The sequence below is a fragment of the Elgaria multicarinata genome, chromosome 9 (genome assembly GCF_023053635.1).
Source record: "Elgaria multicarinata webbii isolate HBS135686 ecotype San Diego chromosome 9, rElgMul1.1.pri, whole genome shotgun sequence".
Lineage (NCBI taxonomy): Eukaryota > Metazoa > Chordata > Lepidosauria > Squamata > Anguidae > Elgaria > Elgaria multicarinata.
Window position 1 is genome coordinate 34,572,771 of NC_086179.1, and position 20,108 is coordinate 34,592,878.

The following is a 20,108-nucleotide window of genomic DNA, read 5'->3' on the forward strand; positions in this document are numbered from 1 at the left end:
CCTAATCTACCTCACTGGGTTGTTGTAAGGATAAAATGCAGAGGAGAAGGACCATGTAGGCCACCTTATGTTCCCTGGAGGAAAAGGTGGGATATATACATGCAACAAATTGAATACCTGGACGAAAGCTGGCCACGTTCAGCGCACTACCGTTTCCAAACCTCGCTTCAGACCGTCGGTGTTTTCTCTGCCCCTTTAAATAAACTTTGTCGTCGATTGGTTTTGCTGCGGAGGCCCTCTCGGCTTCCTGATTGGCCACGTCAGCCAACTCCTCCTTCCGCATGCTTGCAGCTTCTTCTGTCTGGAAGCGGAGCTTCATCTAGCTGCGGGCATGTGGGGCAGCCGGCTCTTCAGAACCCCCTTTGCTCCCCTGGGGCAACGCAGCCCCTCGCGGGCGCAGTCCGCTTTAGCCCAGTTGAAGCACCTGCTGGAGGGGGAGCTCGAGGGCATCCGAGGCGCGGGGACCTGGAAGGGCGAGAGGGTGATCACGTCCAAGCAAGGCCCCCATATCCACGTGCAAGGCAGCCAAGGAGGTAAGTTCGGGGTGAGGGGAAGACGAAAGCGATCCTTCTCACGTTCGTGAAAAGACGCCATGCGGGTGGAGAATTCTTGGAATGGAGGGAAGGAGCTTTGGCTGGGCGTTGCCTGAAAAAAAGGGAAAGAAAAAGACGAAGGATTGGGGGGGGGGGGTTTGGAGGGGGGGAAAACTCCGGATGAAGATCGTGGTCAGCTTTTCTCTCTCTTCTGGGCTTCCTTGGGCCGTGATAGGCAGAAATTAAAAGCTGCACCGGTTTAATTTCAGTGGGTAGCCGATAAGGAGGGGACCCCAAATAACAAAGGAACTGAAAAGCCGAAGGGCAAGGGGTGGAACCTGGAGTATGTCCAAAAAGGTTTATTGTAGCCTACGCGTTTCGGACTGTGTAGAGTCCTTCATCAGGGCACTCTAAAAGAAATAATAATATGGTTTTACAAAAATAAGGAATTGTAAGGTCATAAAACGTTTATACAAAATGCTTCAAACTAATTATTTCGAATACATTGTAAACATCAGTTGCAGCAGCAAAACCAACGAAAGGTTCTTGTACCACTAAAAGTGCAACCCAATGCATGTCTGGACAGAAAAAAAGTCCCAACAATTCCCAGCATTCCCTAGTTTCTGTCTAAACTTGCATAGGAGTGCTTCTGAAGACATTTATTCTTGCATATAATAAGCTTTTCTGGACACTCACCAGCTCATCAGATGCGTTAACACAGGTGTGTATGTGTCAGTAAAACAGCAGAAATACTAAAGTCTTAAAGCAAAACGTTTCAGCTTCCACCTTAAAACGATTTTTCCACCTTCAAACAACTTAATTTTTTTTTTTTTATGTTGGTCACACTTACAAAAAATATGTTATAAGTGATTGAGGGCACAATCTTTATTTAGACAGGAAAAAGTGCTACAACTGCCAGCATGCCCCAGCCAGCTGGGAATTGTAGGACCTTTTTCCTGTCTAAATATGCATAGGATTTCGCCCTAATGGATCTGGAATAGACTTGTTGGAAGTGCTGTTTGATGCTTTTTTAAAAAAGTTTGTGTGTGTGTGTGTGTGTGTGTGTGTGAGTGAGAGAGAGAGAGAGAGAGAGAGAGAGAGAGCGCTTTAATAAGTGTGGGATAAGTCCTGTAAGCCAAAACAACGCAGCTTGTCTCCTTGGAATGATGAGTCGCTATAGGGCTTAAGACAGGAGATAAGCATCTTCTGCTGTATACATGCACAAGGGGGTTGGATCCAGTCATATTCATACCTAGATAATTAATGAGATTTCAGTTAGTCATGAGGAAATAGAAGATCATATGATTTCGTTCTGAAGGTGGTGCAGCATGATAAAAACCAATTGTATTCAGTATAATTCACTGTGCCATAAATAATATTAGTCTAGCCAAGGTTGAAGTTGGAGAATGGTGATTGGTGTTGGCAGGAAGCAAGGGGAGGTATTTACAGCCAGGACAATGTGAAAACATGGGTTGTTGAACATAGACACAAAAGAATTGGAGGAGAATTTAAAGGTTATAAGTGCAGTATACAATTATATTTATAGAAAAAGAGTGTAATGTTTATAACATATTCTAATTTTGCTAGTTCTTCTGTGAGTTTACAAACTTTCTTCAATTCCCAGCAACAACAAAACTCTTCATTTTAACATTTTCCCTGATACATTCTGCTATCGAGTTCTGAGGACCCAACGGTGAAAAATTTTGAACTATAAACTTCATATCATTGCCTTTGTCTTTGAGAGTTTATATGAGTCCCCAGTATCGGCCTAATAAGCAAAATCTCTGGATAGGAGTGTTTTATTTCTGTCTTGCTTTTCAGGCAAGGTTGACTCCCTGCACAGCTTATAATTAAAAAGGCATACAATATAACTAGGACTACAAGATGTAGTGATGGCCACCAATTTGAATGGCTTTAAAAGGATGTTGGATAAATTCCTGGAGGAGAAGGCTATCAATGCTACTAGTCCTGATGGTTATGTGCTACTTCCAGTATCCGAGGCAGTAAGCCTGTGTGCACCAATTGCTGGGGACATGGGTGGGAGAGTGCTGTTGCACCAGGTCCTGCTTTGTTGGTCCCTGGTCGACAGCTGGTTGGCCACTATGTGAACAGAGTGCTGGACTAGATGGACCCTCGGTCTGATCCAGTAGGGCTCTTCTTATGTTGCTACATATGGAGCCAGTCTGTCCTGGCAGTTGGTGAGATGGTTCCATGTTTCAGGTTCTTCTCTCTCCAGAAGGACTGGGCAGAAGTAGTGCAGTTGTGGCCAATGTACTTCCAGAAGGATGTAGACAACTTCCAAGATGTGTTTAGGGAAGGACAATGAAGTGGTATGGAAAACAAGCCTGGTGAGAAAAGGGAACTGGCTATATTTAACCAGGAGAAAAGAGGACCAAGATAGGATGTAAGCCTGAGGGCAGGGACTGTCTTCTTTGCTAATTGATTGTAAGCTGCTTCGAGAGCCTTTTTTTGGCTGAGAAGCGGGGTATAAATATGATAAATAAATGTGACAGCAGTCTTCAAAGCCTATCACATATAAGAGGGCAAAGGTGTGTTCTCTGATTCCGCAGGTGGCAGGACCAGACATAATAGGCTTCAGCTACAGGAAGGTACATTTCGACTGAGCGCTAGGAGAAACTTTTTAATGGTATCAGAAGCTAATGGAGCCAATTACATGGAGGTGGGGCTTCCTCTTCCTTTCTGGAGGTTTTCAGGCAGTCTTGGCAGCCATGTGATGGGATCCTCTAGGTCTGGATTTCCTGCCTTGAGCAGGAAGTTGGACTAGCAGGTCTTACAAGATCCCCTCCAACTCAGTGGGGTGGTTCACACAACACTAACCCACACTTAGTGGTTGAGTGTGAGTTATTGTTGAACCATGGGTTGTTTGTTGAACTGTGGGTTAGCGTCTGAACCCAGGAAATATTCCACAGGGTAGGTTGTTAACCATGCAGTGTCACCTCTTTTTCCGCAAACAAGCTACCTTAAGAACCCATGGGTTGTTGTTGGGTTGTTCAGGGTTGTTAACCATCCACACTGCATGGTTGAGAAACCATCCTGTGGAAAATATTATTATTATTATTATTATTATTATTATTTATTTATATAGCACCATCGATGTACATGGTGCTGTACAGATAACACAGTAAATAGCAAGACTCTGCCGCATAGGCTTACAATCTAATAAAGTTGTAGTAAACAATAAGGAGGGAAAGAGAATGCAAACAGGCACAGGGAAGTGTAAACAGGCACCGGGAAGGGTGAAGCTAACAGTATAGAGTCAGAACAAACTCAAAGTTTAAAAGCTATAGGGAAAAGAAAAGTTTTTAGCTGTGTTTTAAAAGCTGTGATTGAGTTGGTAGTTCTCAGGTGTTCTGGAAGAGCATTCCAGGCATGAGGGGCAGCAGAGGAAAATGGACGAAGCCGAGCAAGGGAAGTAGAGACCCTTGGGCAGGCAAGAAGCATGGCATCAGAGGAGCGAAGAGCACGAGCGGGGCAATAGTGTGAGATGAGAGAGGAGAGATAGGCAGGAGCTAGACCGTGAAAAGCTTTGAAGGTCAACAGGAGAAGTTTATATTGGATTCTGGAGTGAATTGGGAGCCAATGAAGAGATTTCAGAAGCGGAGTGACATGGTCAGAGCGGCGGGCCAGGAAGATGATCTTAGCGGCAGAGTGGTGGACAGAGACCAGCGGACTGATGTGAGATGAGGGGAGGCCAGAGAGGAGGAGGTTGCAGTAGTCCAACCGAGAGATAACCAGTGCGTGAACGAGAGTCTTGGCAGAAGAGACAGACAAAAATGGTCGAATCCTGGCAATATTATACAGGAAGATCCTGAGTTCAGACAACACGCTAACCCACAGTTCAACAGCAACCCACACTCAACCACTAAGTAAGGGTTAGTATGTTGTGTGAACAGCCACAGAGATTTTATGGTTCAGGAAGGCTTGAGGGCTAGTGACAATGGGATGAGTAACTGCTTCTCACTCCATCTGACTAGCTTGGTTTTTTTTAATCTTGAATGGGTGTCTTAAGATTCACTAGATCAAGAGAAAATGCAACGGCTTCAAAGGACAGACCTCACTCAGTGATAGATTTGCAAATCTTTACTGTGTGTTTTGGGCTTCAAGAATTAATATGTATGGGTGATGGTCTTTGAAACTTCTCTCAAGCCAGACAACACAAATATGGTATCAAAGAATACATTTTTATCGCTCAAACAGTCTAAAAGAATAACAAGCTTTAGCTAAGATGAGATCTATCACATTCCTAAATACACATACGTTATAATCACTAAAAATACAGTGAAGATAGTAGCAAGCATGTTGATAACATAGTAAAACCTAGGTTCCTCTAACAGTCAATATCCAAGGTTCATATTTACCTACTTGGAGGGCATTGAGAGTGAAGCCAGCCTAAGCACATGTGTCAGGTTTCTCATTCTCTCAGGCTCTCTCTCTCTGACTTATCAACCCCTGGCCTTTTATAACCCTCATGATACCAATGGCTTCATCCATACTTTCAGATCTGACCATCTGTTCCCATTTTTCTCAATGTAACCAGGTCTGCCACTGATACCAGTAAGACCCAGATGGAGGTATTCCTGCTGAGTTAAGCTATGGGCCACTTCCAGCATGTAACCAACCCGTTCATGGCATCCTTCCTTCATTTCCAAGAATATATTCCATTGCTCATAGTTATCTCACAACACATACATACAGAACTAGTCACACCTACAAGATGCAATAAATTCTTACCAGTTATGCCCACTACAGTGCATCTTCTGCTATAACAATAAAGACATCAACTTGCAGAAGCAGCTTTTCTGTTGATCGGCGGAGGGTTCAGTAGGCAATATATCCTGAAATACTTCTTTGGGCTTAAAATATTTAAACACAAAATTCTGTCAGAACAGCCATATTGAAATAAATACAAACTTTAATCTGCAGCATCAGTTTAAAACACACACATCAATTTTGAGGCGCTTTGTTAGTTCCAACCCCATTTATGTTTTTGACCAAAGTTTAACCAACAACTGTTCCTTAAACTGCTGTTTTAATATGAAAGCTGATCATATCTCTAGTATAGCTCAGTAATATGAACCATAATTGTAAGAAGAAATTACTTTAATATTTGATATGCCTTGATAGCCACATAGGGTGGCCGTGTGTCCTGCTTTGCAGAGAAACAGGCCTCTCTTTGAAAGACTGTCCGGTCTGAGTCCCGTTTAAAGAGAAAGAATTTGGGGCCTTGAAGTTGCCTATCAGCCGCCATCAGCACCTGGACAGCAGACTGAGCAGGTGCACAAATAATCTGGTCGTGGTCTTTCCCACTGTAGCGAGATGTATTGCGGTTTTGTTCATTGTGTTTTTATCTATATTTTAGTAATCCTTGCTACATGTGAAACTACCCATATAAATCAGCACATGCAAGTTTAATTCAAGTCTGCATCCACTTTTGTTTTGTGTGTGTGTGTGTGAGAGAGAGAGAAAGAGAGAGAGATATGCATGATGCATTTCCTCATCTTTGGTGATGAACAAGTGGCCATCCTAATAACCCATCAAAGCTTAGCATCTGTTGTAGGGCTACGCAAATCCGGGCCTTGGATTCGAAAAATTTGCAGCGGTGGCGAGGAGAACAGGAGTGCCCACTGAATCTGGTCTCGAGTAGGTTCAGCCCCCCCAGCCACTGCATGCTGGGACTTGTAGGCTGTCCCTCCTTTACGGAGGCCTAGGGCTCTGTGAATTGAAATGGCAGATCTGTCATGAAATAGCCATCAGGATTCGGTTTTTCGAATCTGAGGCCCGAATTTGCACAGCCCTAATCTGTTGAGTAGAATCTCTATGAGCTGAAATATTTGCTTCGTTCTGACCTTGTGCACGCTACTCTTAGTGTGTTTGGTTTAGTGTGTCTGGCTGTTTTTATCTGGTTGAGCTTTTATATTGTATTTGATATTATGGTTTTATACTGTTGTTTTATACTTTGAATGTTTTTAATTTTTGTGAACCGCCCAGAGAGCTCTGACTGTTGGGCGGTATAGAAATGCAATAAATAAATAAATAAATAAATGTAGGCCTTCAACTCGTTGAATCATGATTTGTTGACGTGTTTCCAAGTAAGATGGCTAAACAAATGATGGGAAGGGACGAAACCCAACGTAGCCAGTTTTTTGGCCTCTGCACTAGCTGTGAGATCATATGTGTGTGTGTAAGCCAAAATTGTTTGACCTCTTGCCAATTTCTTTTGAATAAAGCTGCAATTTTTTACTTTAACAGCAGCAGCATTTTTACACAGCATACCTGCTTGAGACGTGTAGCCCATGTGCATGCACACTAGTGAGCCACCTTGTTGATCTCAGCCCCAGGACCCAAGCAGCTGCTATTCAGAGCACGTAGTAGTCACCTCAGTGGACAAATAATCTCACAGTAAAAGCTAGCTTCCTACATTGCTAGAGTCAAAGTGAGAAGCTTACAACTTCATAAGTGTGTGCTGCTTAAGACTGTGTCTGTTCGCTTCTTCCTGCTAGCTTTGTTGTTGTTGTTTCAGATATCCTGAATTTCTGCGCCAACAACTACCTAGGGCTCTCAAGTCATCCTGAGGTGATCCATTCTGGACTGGAAGCCCTGAAGAAGTATGGAGCTGGCCTCAGTTCTGTCCGCTTCATCTGTGGAACGCAGGTAGGAAGGAGTAGCACTGTGGAACCTTAAGGGCTTTCTGTTTTCGTTTCGCCCTCTGCAAAGACCTAACCCAGGGCATATTTTGGACCTATAGGCATATCTGGGTGTTTGAGAAACTGCTACCACAAAATGTCTGCTGCAGTGGATATGGCTTGTTATTTATTTATTTATTTTAAACATTTATATCCCGCCCTATATCAATAAGATCTCAGGGCGGCGTACAGATAAAAGCATACAGTATAAAAACAGTAAATATACACAGCTATGAGGGCCTGGTCAGTCAAAAGTGAGGTGAAGAGGTGCAGGGGAGAGGAATAGTGAGACTAGAGGCAGCAGGGAGGGGGATATAGCAAGGCAAAGGAAGAGAGCGGGGAGAGAGAGAGCAAGGCTAGAGGCTAGCAAGGGAGAGAAAGGAGGCTGCCCTAACATTTTCCAACAACATATTTTTAAGGGGCAGGGAGGGGAGAGCTTTGCAGGTGCCTTGCCCCCCCCCCATCCCCAGCACCATGTTGGGGACTTACCCTGAGCTAACCATATTTGCTGTGCAAACATCTAAAAATGCCACTAGTCTTCTCTAGTAATTTCCCTAGGGGCAACCTTCTTGATTAAAGCTGTATTTAGCTTAGTAAGAAAGGGAAAGCTGTGTTTGTATTGTGGGTTTCTTTGTTTTTAATTTCACACCTTGCTGTAATCCCAAAACAAAGAGTTTTGCCCTAAGAGGGGGGGAAAAAGAATTTTAAAAATCTGCATGAAGGAGAAACAGATTCTGTCACCTATAGTGCTAAAGAACTAGAACAAGCAGATTTGTATGTATCTGCTCATGTGGCATAATTTTATTCTGCTTCTACAAGTCTGTGGGAAGAGGCAAGAAACGATGCAGGGCCTCCTGGTAACTGGAAGTCTAACCCAAATGTATCCCCACCCTGTGCGAGCCTATGAGATTTCATCAGGCATTGTCAATACTTGCCCATATTTTCAATCCTAACTTTATAGTCATAAGGACTAGAAACATGATTTTTTAAAAAATGAGCCAAGGTTCTCCGGATTCACAGTGGTTCCCGGCTTGGTTCCCAGCTTGGTGGACTGTGACTATATTCTCACAGATAACTGACTGTAAGATTAGCAATAACAGTTGGAACTGTTTGTGATCCTTTCTCTGTCTGCTCTCTAACTCTTTAGGATATACACAAAGATCTAGAGGAGAAGATTGCTCGCTTCCACCAGAGAGAAGATGCCATTCTCTATGCCAGCTGCTTTGATGCCAATGCCGGAATCTTTGAGGTTTGTCGCACTTTTTGTGTAGGAGACTGTTGGAGGCTTATGGAAGGTATCCAAAGCAACACTCTTTGTGATGATTTCCAGAGTGGTAGTCACGTTACAGCAAAGCCAACAAAGAGACTTGACCCACTTTAAGACCAATTTATTATGGCACAAGCTTTTCTGGACTATAGTCTACTTTATCAGATACAAGAAGTGTTATCCTCAGTTGGTGTGTCTGTATGTGTTCATATGTACACACACACACACACACACACAGGTATAGAGAAAAAATTGTAAACAGAGATCAGATGGAAATAAAATGCAAAAAGTACAGGCTGCGGCTATTATGTTACAGGTTAAACGTATGTAAAATTAGCACACTTGGCCACTCATCACAGCCATAACTGATGATAACACAAACATCCCAGCATTGCTAAGTTAATTCCCACTTGTAGTGGAACAGAAAAGTGCCACAAGACTCTTGTGGTTTTACCTTTGGGATAGTAGTTCATAGAATAGCCTGTGTATTTTGCTGGTTTTCGGGGAGAATGAAACTCAGTCACAAAGTGTTGTTCACCCAGGCTTTTGGCTGAATCTGTGTCGCTGCATCTTGTAACGTGTTGTCCATCTGTGTCTGTGTTCTCTCCTATTCTACTGTTTTATTTGTTTCTGGTTATATGATTTTATTGCATCGTCTTGGTACTCTACTCTACTTGGGATTACTTCATAATGAAAAGTGGGGAGTGCATTTTATAAAATGTGTTACGTACGTGAAGCAATGCTTGCTGTAACTGCTCTTACCCTTTTTGTGCTTACAGGCACTACTGACCCCCGAAGACGCAGTACTGTCAGATGAATTGAATCATGCCTCTATCATCGATGGGATTCGGCTGTGTAAAGCCAATAAATATCGCTACAAGCACATGGATATGCACGACCTGGAAGCCAAGCTGCAGGATGCCCAGGTAAATTGCTGTTGTTGCACTTAGGTCATTCAGCAGCGCATTGCTCCAAAACAAGGTTAGATCACTGACTTTTAAACTGCCTCCTCTGATCAGGAAGATGGTTATAAATTGGTATGGGAAAATGATATTAAATTTCAACTAAGTAACCAGAGTTGGGATAAGATATGGAAAGCACAGAATTTGAAAACCTTATCAGTAAGGATAAAAGAATTTTTTTATAAATTGGTATGGCGGTGGTACCTAACACCAGTTAAATTAAATCAAATCAAGAAGAAATATTCAATATTATGTTGGAGAGGATGTCAGGAGGTTGGCACTTATGTTCGTATGTGGTGGGCATGTAAATGTGTACAAAAATTCTGGCAATTGGTGTATAAAGAGATAAAAGAGATAACTGGAATAAGTTTAGAGTTATCCCCAAGCGTAGCACTGTTGTCAATATATGATGGGGTGAACTGCACACAACCTATTAAGGATTTGATTACGAACTTATTAACAGCAGCAAGATTAATTATAGCTAGGAAATGGAAGATACAAAGTGAGTATCAGATTGAGGAATGGTATAAAGAAGTATGGGATATAGCTATCAATGATAAATTAACATGTAATATTAAAATAGAAAAAGGAAGGTGCAATTATAATGAATTTGAGATTATATGGAAACCATTTTTGGAATTTGTTTTGTTAAGAGGGAGAGGATGTACACCTGTACAAGAAATATTACAATTTTGGGAAAAGGGATGAAGGTGTAGTTGGTCCCGGTGATGGGTGCGCTGTTGTTATATTTTAATGTAATGTAACTAATAAAATAATAATAATAAATAAACTGCCTCCTCTTTCTCCACCACATTTTTTTTATCATTGCATTTATATCCTGCCTTTTTTCCTCTTGCAAGGAGCCCAAGAAGCTCATCCAGAGAGCTTCATGGCTGAGTGGGGACTAGAACCCAGATCTCCCATGTAGTGGATAAAGAACTCGCGGGGCGCTTGCCCTGCAAGTTCGCCAAGAGCTGCTTGAACGGGCCTGTTCTGGGAGCCAGCCCAGCCAAGTGCTCAGCAAAGCGCACTTCCCAGGGCCTCTGCAAAGTGCACAATTCCCTCAGCAGACCATTGGCATGTCCGGGGGAATGGCACACTTTCTGGAGGCCCCGGAAAGCGCACTTTGCCTCCCCCCCCCCACAATCGTTACCTTAGCGGCCCTCTTAAAACCTTGGGCCTCTGGAAAGTGCGCAGTTCCCCATGACATACTAATTTATTATGATTTATTTATTTAATATAGCAGCATCAATGTACATGGTGCTGTACATAGTAAAAGAATAAAACAGCAACACCCTGATGCATAGGCTTACATTCTAATAGCCATTTATGCACTGGAGGAAAGACAAAGGGTGCGCACAGGTCAGGGCAGAACTGAGTTGTCCTTTGGCAACATTGGGGTGAAATTCCTCCGGGTGTGTCTGTTGGGGCCCATGAGGGCTGGACGCAAGGTCATCCACTGCCCTCACAAGCCCAGGCAGATTTTCACTCCACCGCTACTCCCAAGTCCTAGTCCAACGCTGTAACTGCTACATCACACTGTCTCTCTCAGGTTCTTTTTGTTACCCATGGTGCTTTGCCCACATGCCATTTGCTCTTCTGCACAGAGATATCGCCTGCGGCTGGTGGCTACTGATGGTGCTTTCTCCATGGATGGGGACGTTGCCCCCTTGAAGGAAATATGCAACCTGGCTCAGAAATACAAAGCCATTGTTTTTGTGGACGAGTGCCATGCCACTGGATTCCTCGGGCCCAATGGACGGTAAGAAATCCAATTATTCTCCTTTGTCTCGTTCTCTGGAGCTAAGGGTTTTAGCAAAGAAAATGTATCCACGGTAATTGGTGGTAACAGTTTCTTATGGAGGCTTAGCGAAGACATGATTGAGGTGTACAAAAATATGCATGGTGTGGAGAATATGGAGAGGGAGACATTTTTCTCCCTCTCTCAAAATACTAGCATCCGGGGTCATCCCATGTAGCTGATTGGTGGGAGATTTAGGACAGATAAAAAGAAGTACTTCTTCACACACTGCATGGTCAAACTATGGAATTCGGTACCACAACATGTATTGATGGCCACCGATTAGATGGCTTTAAAGGGGGGTTAGACAAATTCCTGGAGAAGGCTGTCAGTGGCTATTATTCCTGATGACGATGTGTTATCTCTAGTATCAGAGGCAGTATGTTCTGATACTAGAGTTGCTGGGGAACATGTGCGGGAGTGTGCTGCTGCACTCATGTCTTGTGGGTCTCCCACCAACAGCTGGTTGGCACTGTATGAACAGAATGCTGGTCTAGATGGACCCTTGGTCTGACCCAGCATGGCTCTTCTTATGTTCTTAATAACCCATAGTTAAACCATAGTGTAGGTTTTGCATGTAGTGACAAACCATTATTCACCAACCTACAATTAAATGACAGCCCATACTCTGGGTTGTCATTACATGCAAAACCAGGCCATTGAGTGCATCTCAAATCAAGCTGATTTTATGCATATTAAGTAGCCACACTTTGAAATGTACAAAACATTTGGGAGAAAGATCTTGTGTACCATCCCTCTAATGCAGCCTTCCTCAACCTGGGGCGCTCCAGATGTGTTGGACTACAACTCCCAGAATGCCCCAGCCAGGCTGGGGCATTCTGGGAGGTGCAGTCCAACACATCTGGAGTGCTCCAGGTTGAGGAAGGCTGCTCTAATGCTTAAACATCCTATTGATTCAGACCCACTGGTGATCTCTCTTGAGTACTTTGAAGAGGAGATTAAGTTGGCCAAACTGGAGTTCGTGTGGCATTTGCTAGTGATTAAAGGAAGGAACCCCAAGAAGGAACCCAAACAAGCCAGAGGCAAAAGAGTGAAAACGGAGATGTGGTGTTTTATTAAAAAATCACCCTCGTGTTTCGGACCAAAAAGTCTTTCCTCAGGGTAATTCAGAACAAAAATAAGCATATAGGAGACTATAGGAGACCATGGGTCCATGAGAGAATTGATAGCTTATTTTTGTTCTGAATTACCCTGAGGAAGGACTTTTTGGTCCGAAACACGTTGGTGATTTTTTAAATACGGTACCGTAAAATACCACATCTCCGCTTTCACCCCTTTGCCTCTGGCTTGTTTGGTTTCCATTTGCTAGTGACTGCTAAAAAAGAGTGTGAGCCCAGTGCTTGTACATTGAAAAGAATAAGTAGCAAAGATTTGGAAGATAGTCAAGGTGTTGAAACAGGCTGAGAACATCAATCTTAAGAGAGGGTGGACCAAAGACAGATGTTTGGAACAAATTGGCTTCTCTTCATTTGAAGGAATGAAAATAGATAAAATTTAGATCCTTGTGATATAGGGCGGGATACAGATTCCTTAATAAATATAATAAATAAATATAAATAATAAAAATGTTTTTATAATTCATATTTCGTGGTAGTGTGTATGCTTTGAATAACAGCAACAATAAAGTGGCTGGCAGCAGGGGACTCCCTTCCAGCACACCCCTTTTGGCATTGAAAACAAGTTTAAGCACTGTCCTAGTGGCTGAGCCAATGCTCCACGTTGCCTAGTCTTCTCTCTCTGGCTATGGGCAATAGTGGATGCCACCGAGGAAGGGTAAAAAGCTCTGGGCATCGATGACAGGATTCTCTCTTCCTTGTCTTCTGAAAAGTTAAGATTTAGGGGGACCCTTTGCCTATGAAGGCAGGTGCCTTGAACAGGTTAACAAAGAGCAATTTGTGTTCCACTGAAATAGATTGCTTTTGCTTGTGAGGTTGTACTGTCCCTTGGCTTGTTCTGAGAAGCAGTAAAGCATCCTGGGATAGACTAGAGGCAGTGTGCTGGTTTGGGGTTGTAGTAGCTTTGATATGATGCCTGCGGCTGAACTACTTAGACTGATAAGGTTACTCTCTCCTTGCAGGGGCACTGATGAGCTCTTGGGAGTGATGGATCAAGTCACTATAATTAACTCCACGCTTGGGAAGGCGCTTGGGGGAGCAGCAGGTGTGGCTCTGAACTTGCAGCGTCCTAGTGAGAAGCTTGGGGAAAAGACAGGGCCGTTTTATTTTTCTTCTAGGTTGTAACTCGTGCCCTTCCTTCCTTTATGTACATAAACTCAAAGCAACTTGCATCGTGGACAGTTTTCCAAAGATCTCTCTCCTCTTTCGTGGAAAAGGTTTGAGGGAGAGTACCATTATCAGGCTTGTGAGCTAAAAGCTAGAGAAGATAGCTAGGCGTAGAAATAAGTTAAGAGAATCAATAGGTTGAAGGGACCCAGGGGGCATCTCGTCCAACCCCGCTGCCTAGACACGGTGCTACTTACCCCAGCCTTGTCAATCAGTCCACAAATGTTACTAGCCTGCAAGACATGTGTGTATATGTATAGGCACACATAAGCCCGCTTGGGGCTGGCAGAGGAGGGGTGGTGAGTTCTGCCTTTCCTCCAGCAGCCTGCTTCATTTCTGTGCTAGGTGTGAAGGAGAAGGGCCTTTCCAACTCTGGCAGCCTGGCTGGTTTCTTTGTTGGGTGCAGAAGAGGGGCAGAGCGCCCCATCCCATGCTCTCGCCTGCAGGTGGCTCCTGTGCTCTGGCCTGTGGGTACTTGGGCAGTACTTAAATACAAGGCTGATCTTTGCGGATGGGAGGGAAAGGATATTTGGTGGCAAGCTCTGTCTTGCTGCATGAATTACCACAGCTACCAAGAGTGCCCCTATCTTTCCCTATTCGAACTGTGGCGGTTGGAGCACAAGGCAGACTCCATCCGCTGAGCACTTTCCAAAGGAAATCTTAGGGCTCTGTGGCAGCAAAATCTCCTGCCGCCTGTCCATAGTTGTGGCGGCACTTGCATCTGCCACTGGACCTGCCTTGCCCAGGGCCGTGCCAGGAGCTAGGGAGGGATCCCTCCAGAGCAGGCCCAGGGGCTAAATCTGGGTTTCCTCAGAAGGCCACACCCCCTTCCCCTGGCCCCATTGCCAATCAATGGCAGCTTCCCAGCTTTTATGCATCTCCCCCGTCCCCATTCTAAAAGGTTGAAATACCTCTCCAGATGTTTAGTTACTGGCAGTAAGAGCTGTAAGTTGAAATACACTACTTTGACCCCACCCATTTTGGCTTCGGCCACACCCACCACTGGAACATGGCCCCTGCGTGTCATCTCTGCAGTGGAATTTGGTCCTCATGCTCAAAGCCATTCAACACTCCTGATCCAGAGTGAGATGAAGGTATTGGGTAATCCTTCCTCCTGAGTGAGGTGAAAGTATTGGGTAGTCCTTCTTCCTGTTTTACTCCAATTCCTCTTCCCACACAACACAGGAGCCCCAAGTACAATACCATCCGCCAATCATATATGGTGGCCCATCAGGGTCTTGAAGTCACCTCCTGTGTTTGCTGTGTGCCTGGGATTGAAAAAGCTATGGAGGGACTGTGCGTCAAATACTTGGCAGGGCACAATCAATGGCTGGTTGGTGTAGCGCTAGCTTTGCAAGCTTGCCCTAGAATAGTAGTAGTAGTAATAATAATAATACACCATACTATATATACTCATCTGAAACAATCTTGGAAAATGCAGATCATAAAATATACTGGGACAGAACAATTCATATGGACAAGACAATACCTTGCAACCAACCAGATATAACAGTTATAGACAAAAAAGAAAAACACACTTACCTCATTGGCATAGTAATACCTAATGACAAAAATGTTGTAGAAATGGAAGAGGAAAAGAAAGAAAAATATACACTGCTGGCTATGGAAGTTAAAGAACTATGGCAACAAGAAAAGGTTACAATTATTCCAGTAGTCACATCAGTCACCGGCATCACATCAAAAAAACTATACAGAAAACCACCAAAATACATCCACAAAGCAAATGTACTTAAAACATGCTCAATTGTCAGGAAATTCCTGAAGCAGTAAAAGCCAGCATGGCTTGGCAAAGTGAGAAAAGAGAGATAATAATATTTTCTCTTTGCAGGTGGTTACACAACAGGCCCCAGAGCACTCGTTGACCTTCTGCGCCAGCGTTCCCGGCCTTACCTCTTCTCCAACAGCCTGCCTCCTGCTGTTGTGGGATCTGCCTCCAAGGCTCTGGATCTGCTCATGGAGAGCAATGCCATCGCTCAGTCTATGGCTGCCAAGACGACACAGTAAGGGAGGGTGTTTTTTACCTATAAGATTTACAATCCTGCCTTTCAATCAAATGAGCCACTGAGGTGGCTTACAATAGTGTGGATGTGTCACTTGTGAACTTGTACTGTGGAACGGATCCAAGGGGGAAGGCCTGTGCAGGGGTGGGCAACTTGTTCTTCCCCCAAGACATTTTGACCTACAACTCCCATCAGCCCTAGCCATCATCACCAATGGTGAAGGATCATGGGAGTTGTGACCCTCCAAGTGTTTTGGCTTACAAATTGCCCATCGCTGTATGTCAGATCCTTAACTTTCGCCTTGCTTGTCTGGCTCCTTCCCAAGGAAAATATCCTTTTTGCATAGAGGTTGAGGAATGAATTTGGCTGTGGCTGGCCTGTCTGCCTCTGAATGACAGAGTTGCAGCTGGGTTCTACAGAGATATTTTTGATCCATAGTTGGGTCACTCTAATTTGGAACAAATATTAATAATTTCATGAGTGCACACTCTGCCCTGCTCTGAATCAGTTGATCTCCATTGCTTTCCCTTGGGAAACGTGTTCCTTTCTCCCCACTCTCCACTATCTTGAATACTTTTTTCTATAACTCCTGGCACCACCTCAGTGCTCACCAAAAAATTCAGGAGAAGATAGCAAAAATCTGGAGCCACAGCTGGGCAAACGAAGCCAGCTAGTGAAACTTGCTCAATTTGAACAAAGACTGGAAGTTGCAAGAAAACGTTACAGTCTGGCCCGGCCCTATCATGAAGCAGGAGGATGCGGGTGCAGCAGGAGGCAGAGTATGGGAAAAGTGGTGCTCTCCCTGCTCCAAAGGGTTTACTGTTTCTGCTGGCTGCCTGTATAGCAGGCCAGCTGGATGGCCATGCAGGCAGCCAGCAGGACCAAGAAGCAACTGTTCGCTCGCATGCTTCCCGCCCCGCTTGTGCACCTCCCAACCCACCTGGCTTTGCTGCTGGCTTCCTTGTCTTGGTGTGTATATGTGCCCCTGCCTGCCCAGCACACTGCCTGTAAAGTGTTTCCACCTTCAGGAGCCGCGCAGCACCTGCGAGAGGTCTCGGAAATTCCAGTATCTCTCACGATACTGTGCCTGACGTGCGGCTCCTGAAAGCAGAAATACCTTACGGGCAGCCCGCTGGGGAGGCAGGCACATGTACATGTGCCAAAAAAGTAAGCGGGCCAGTTGGGAGGGCGGTGGGCAGAGTCCCTGCTTCTGGCAGCAACCTGCCTTGGCCCAGGCCTGGTTTCAGTCTACTACTCCTGTTCAGCATTTCAGCCAGCCAGTGTAACCTCCTCCAGGTTACACCATTCTACCCAAAGTTTTTCTGTTTTCACTCACCTCCCTCTGCTAAGTATGCTCGGTCATCAGGAGGGAATCTACACGTAGTACTGAAGGCGCTTCCGTGCGCCTCCAGTGCACCGTCAAAACGATGGTGTAGACGGCGAAAGAACAGACGGAGGAAGAGACGGAGGAGGAGGCGGCGGCTGGGGAACCGGCCGCATCCTTGCCGCTGCCGTCGCCTCCCCGCCAGCCTCCTGCTGCCGGGGTAACAGCCACCCTGGTCAGAGAGCTCGGCTTCCACTTCCGCTGAGCTCTCCGATCTGGGTGGCTCTTAGCCCGGCAGCAGGAGGCCGGTGGGGAGGCGGCAGCAGCAAGGACGCGGCCGGTTCCCCAGCCTCCTCCTCCTCCTCCGTCTCTTCTTTCGCCGTCTACACCATCGGTTTGACAGCGCACTGGAGGCGCACGGAAGCACCTTCAGTACTATTTGTAGATTTGGCCCAGGTCATTATTCTGTGGAGGTTAGCCCCTTAATTCCCCCCCCCTAAAGTTTTTTGCCTTTCTGCAAACTTTGGGGGTTCCCAAAGCATGTTAATACTGCCCTCTTGTTTCTCAGAGATCCTCTTTGTGTTTATATAGCTGTCAGCACTCAGCACCCGAGCTCTTTATCAGTGAGAGTGATGTCTATCAGAAATATTTCTGTGGCATAGGTTGGAGAGGAAGTAAAGTTAGAATGCAGTCCCTTCCACACACTCAACTCGGAGAGGGAGGGTTGATATGCTTGTACTGATTCCCAGAGGTGACAGGCCTGTGAACCTTGGGTAAAGGAGGTCCCATGATGAAGGATTTTTCTTCTTCCTTGCAGGTTCCGAAGCAAAATGGAAGCGGCCGGATTCACCATTTCAGGCAATAATCACCCTATTTGTCCAGTGATGCTGGGCGATGCCCGGTTAGCTTCGGTGATGGCTGATGACATGTTGAAGAGAGGTAACCCTTTTGAGAGAGGAGAGCCTATGATATCTTTGCCCTCAGAGTTAGATTCCAGTGCCCAATCAGCCTTAGGGTAGTCTAAGCTGGGTGTGCAACTTGCATCCCCAATAAAGTGCCCCCCTGCTGCCCCCCAATTATAAAAAAGAAAGAAAGAAAGAAAATTGTGTCCAGGGCAGCCATTTTGACTCCTTTTTTCCCCTTTTAGTGCTCCTTAGCTACTACCGAATACCAAAAGGGACAGTTAGCTTGAAAACAAGCTAGTTTTGACCCTTTAGGGGCTCTGTAGCTGTTCAGGACACCATTTTTTTTAAAAAAAAATATTTTGGTGCCACAGGAGGGAGCCTGCCAGGGGTGGGGGAAGAGGCCAAAAAAGCCCCCCCCCCCCCCAATTTCCCAAATGTGCCAACTCTCTGGGTCTAGGGCCTTTGAGTTGGAAGGGAAACTCTGGCTAGCTCATCCCTTTGCTTGGAAGCTGTCACAGTCTGAATGCAAGCCACCCTAATTTGATTTCATGTAAAGCCATAGATAAGACTGCTAAGCAAGCCAGGCAAAATTTCTGACAGACTTCAAGGCAGAAAAGAAAAGCCGGATGAGTTAATTCTTGCTTCAGGAGATCCAATACTCTTTCCTTCACCCCCACTCACATACTTTTCCAAGAGATGTAGCTTCTGTGACACTGCAAGAGTTCCTTGGATGCAACTCTTCAGAATTACACATTGCTTTATTTGCAGCACTGAACAATCCTGGGGGCCTGCAGTCAAAGGAAGTGCCTGTTTAGTTCAGATCAATGTGGTGAAATTCACCCCTTGCAGCTGCTGATTTGGCCTTCATTTCCCCTTTGGAGTGAGACGTCACAACGATGCAGCGGCAAAAGAAGTCACAAGTAGCAGAATTCTCATGTCAGGATCTGGGCCAGCCTTCCCCAACCTGGTGCCCTCCAGATGTTTTGGACTACAACTCCAGTGTCAGTGGCTGGATGAGGCTGATGGGAGTTGTAGTCCAAAGCAGCTAGAGAGTGCCAGATTGGGGAAGGTTGGCCTAGACTTTAGCTATCACTTTCTTTACTCGCCCTGTCTCCTGATCAGGTCCCATAGTGTACAGGTCCTCCTGATCCGAAGAACTGTGATGTCTCCTAATTAGTCACTTTTTGCTCCTGCTCAATGTCTCCTCAGCCTTTTCCCATCACAGTTTGGTGGAAACTGCTTAATTCCTTTGACTGCTGAACATTCCATGACACCACACAAGCTTAGCCAATCAGTGCTGGGCATTCTGCCAGCACTGCTTCTTCTAGGCTTATCCACCTTTATTTTATTAACTGCAATTCTCAGCGAAATCACTCTGGCAGTCCACACACAAAAAAAAAAGTTAAGACAATAAAACACGCAAATATAATAAATCATAATATAACTTCTAAAACGGCTGCAGAATAAACCCAAGCTAAAACCCGACAGCAACTTCCTCTTTGCTTCTTGCTCAACAGGCATCTACGTCATTGGATTCAGCTTCCCCGTGGTGCCCAAGGGAAAAGCTCGTATCCGCGTGCAGATCTCTGCCGTTCACAGTGAAGAAGATATCGATCGGTGTGTGGACGCCTTCACTGAAGTGGGCCGTAAACACGGAGCCTTACCTTGAATGGCCGGGGATGGAAAATGCGTTGTGCCAAGGGTGCCTTTCGGAACTGGAACCTGGAGATGGACCATGCTACCTTCCAGCAAGCTGAAGGTGGCTTTCAAAGAGGGACCGCTCCTCTTTCAAAGGCATCTTCACCTCTCTGGAAAGCACCAGAAGAGCCACTGTGGGATGGGCTTCCAAAAAAACCTTTCACTATTCTTAGGGTGTGGCTCTGAATCGATATATTCTACATCCACTAAAGAAGGATTGCAATAAGCCTGGAGGCTGAAAGAGTAATAAAGGTGGTGTAGATCCTGGTCTTCTGGAAGCTTTTCGTTGCTACACTGTACACTGGTGGAGATGGGCTGACAAGCAGGCAGTGCTGGTGACTCAGGTTGTGTTTTACAGAACTCCAAAGAACCACTGATAAAATCCACCTACTTCCAGATCTCTTGATCTGGCTTATAATGTTCATGTTTTCCCCCTTCTTTCTAATGGTTCCTGGGGGGAAGAAATGGGTAAGAAAAATGAGACAGGTTGGCTGCTGGTTGTTTCCTTAAAGGCAACCTGAGCCCAGGAGTGGGCCTTCCAAGGCTGGGTTCCCATGCCCACTTACCTGGGATCTAGACCCATTGAACGT

At 45.2% G+C, this 20,108-nt stretch overlaps 2 protein-coding genes across 2 annotated transcripts in view; both read left to right on the forward strand.

Moving 5' to 3' along the window:
* EIF3L (eukaryotic translation initiation factor 3 subunit L) overlaps positions 1-20,108 on the forward strand; it is a 128,164-nt gene that overhangs the window by 23,802 nt on the left and 84,254 nt on the right. The gene's annotated exons all lie outside the window — the stretch shown is intronic.
* Positions 291-19,786, forward strand: GCAT (glycine C-acetyltransferase). The gene is made up of 9 exons (XM_063133504.1): positions 291-533; positions 7,075-7,205; positions 8,385-8,486; positions 9,284-9,430; positions 11,074-11,228; positions 13,366-13,448; positions 15,420-15,591; positions 17,733-17,854; positions 19,338-19,786. The coding sequence occupies exons 1-9, from the start codon at positions 332-334 to the stop codon at positions 19,487-19,489; spliced, it is 1,266 nt and encodes a 421-aa protein (XP_062989574.1). The 5' UTR covers positions 291-331; the 3' UTR covers positions 19,490-19,786.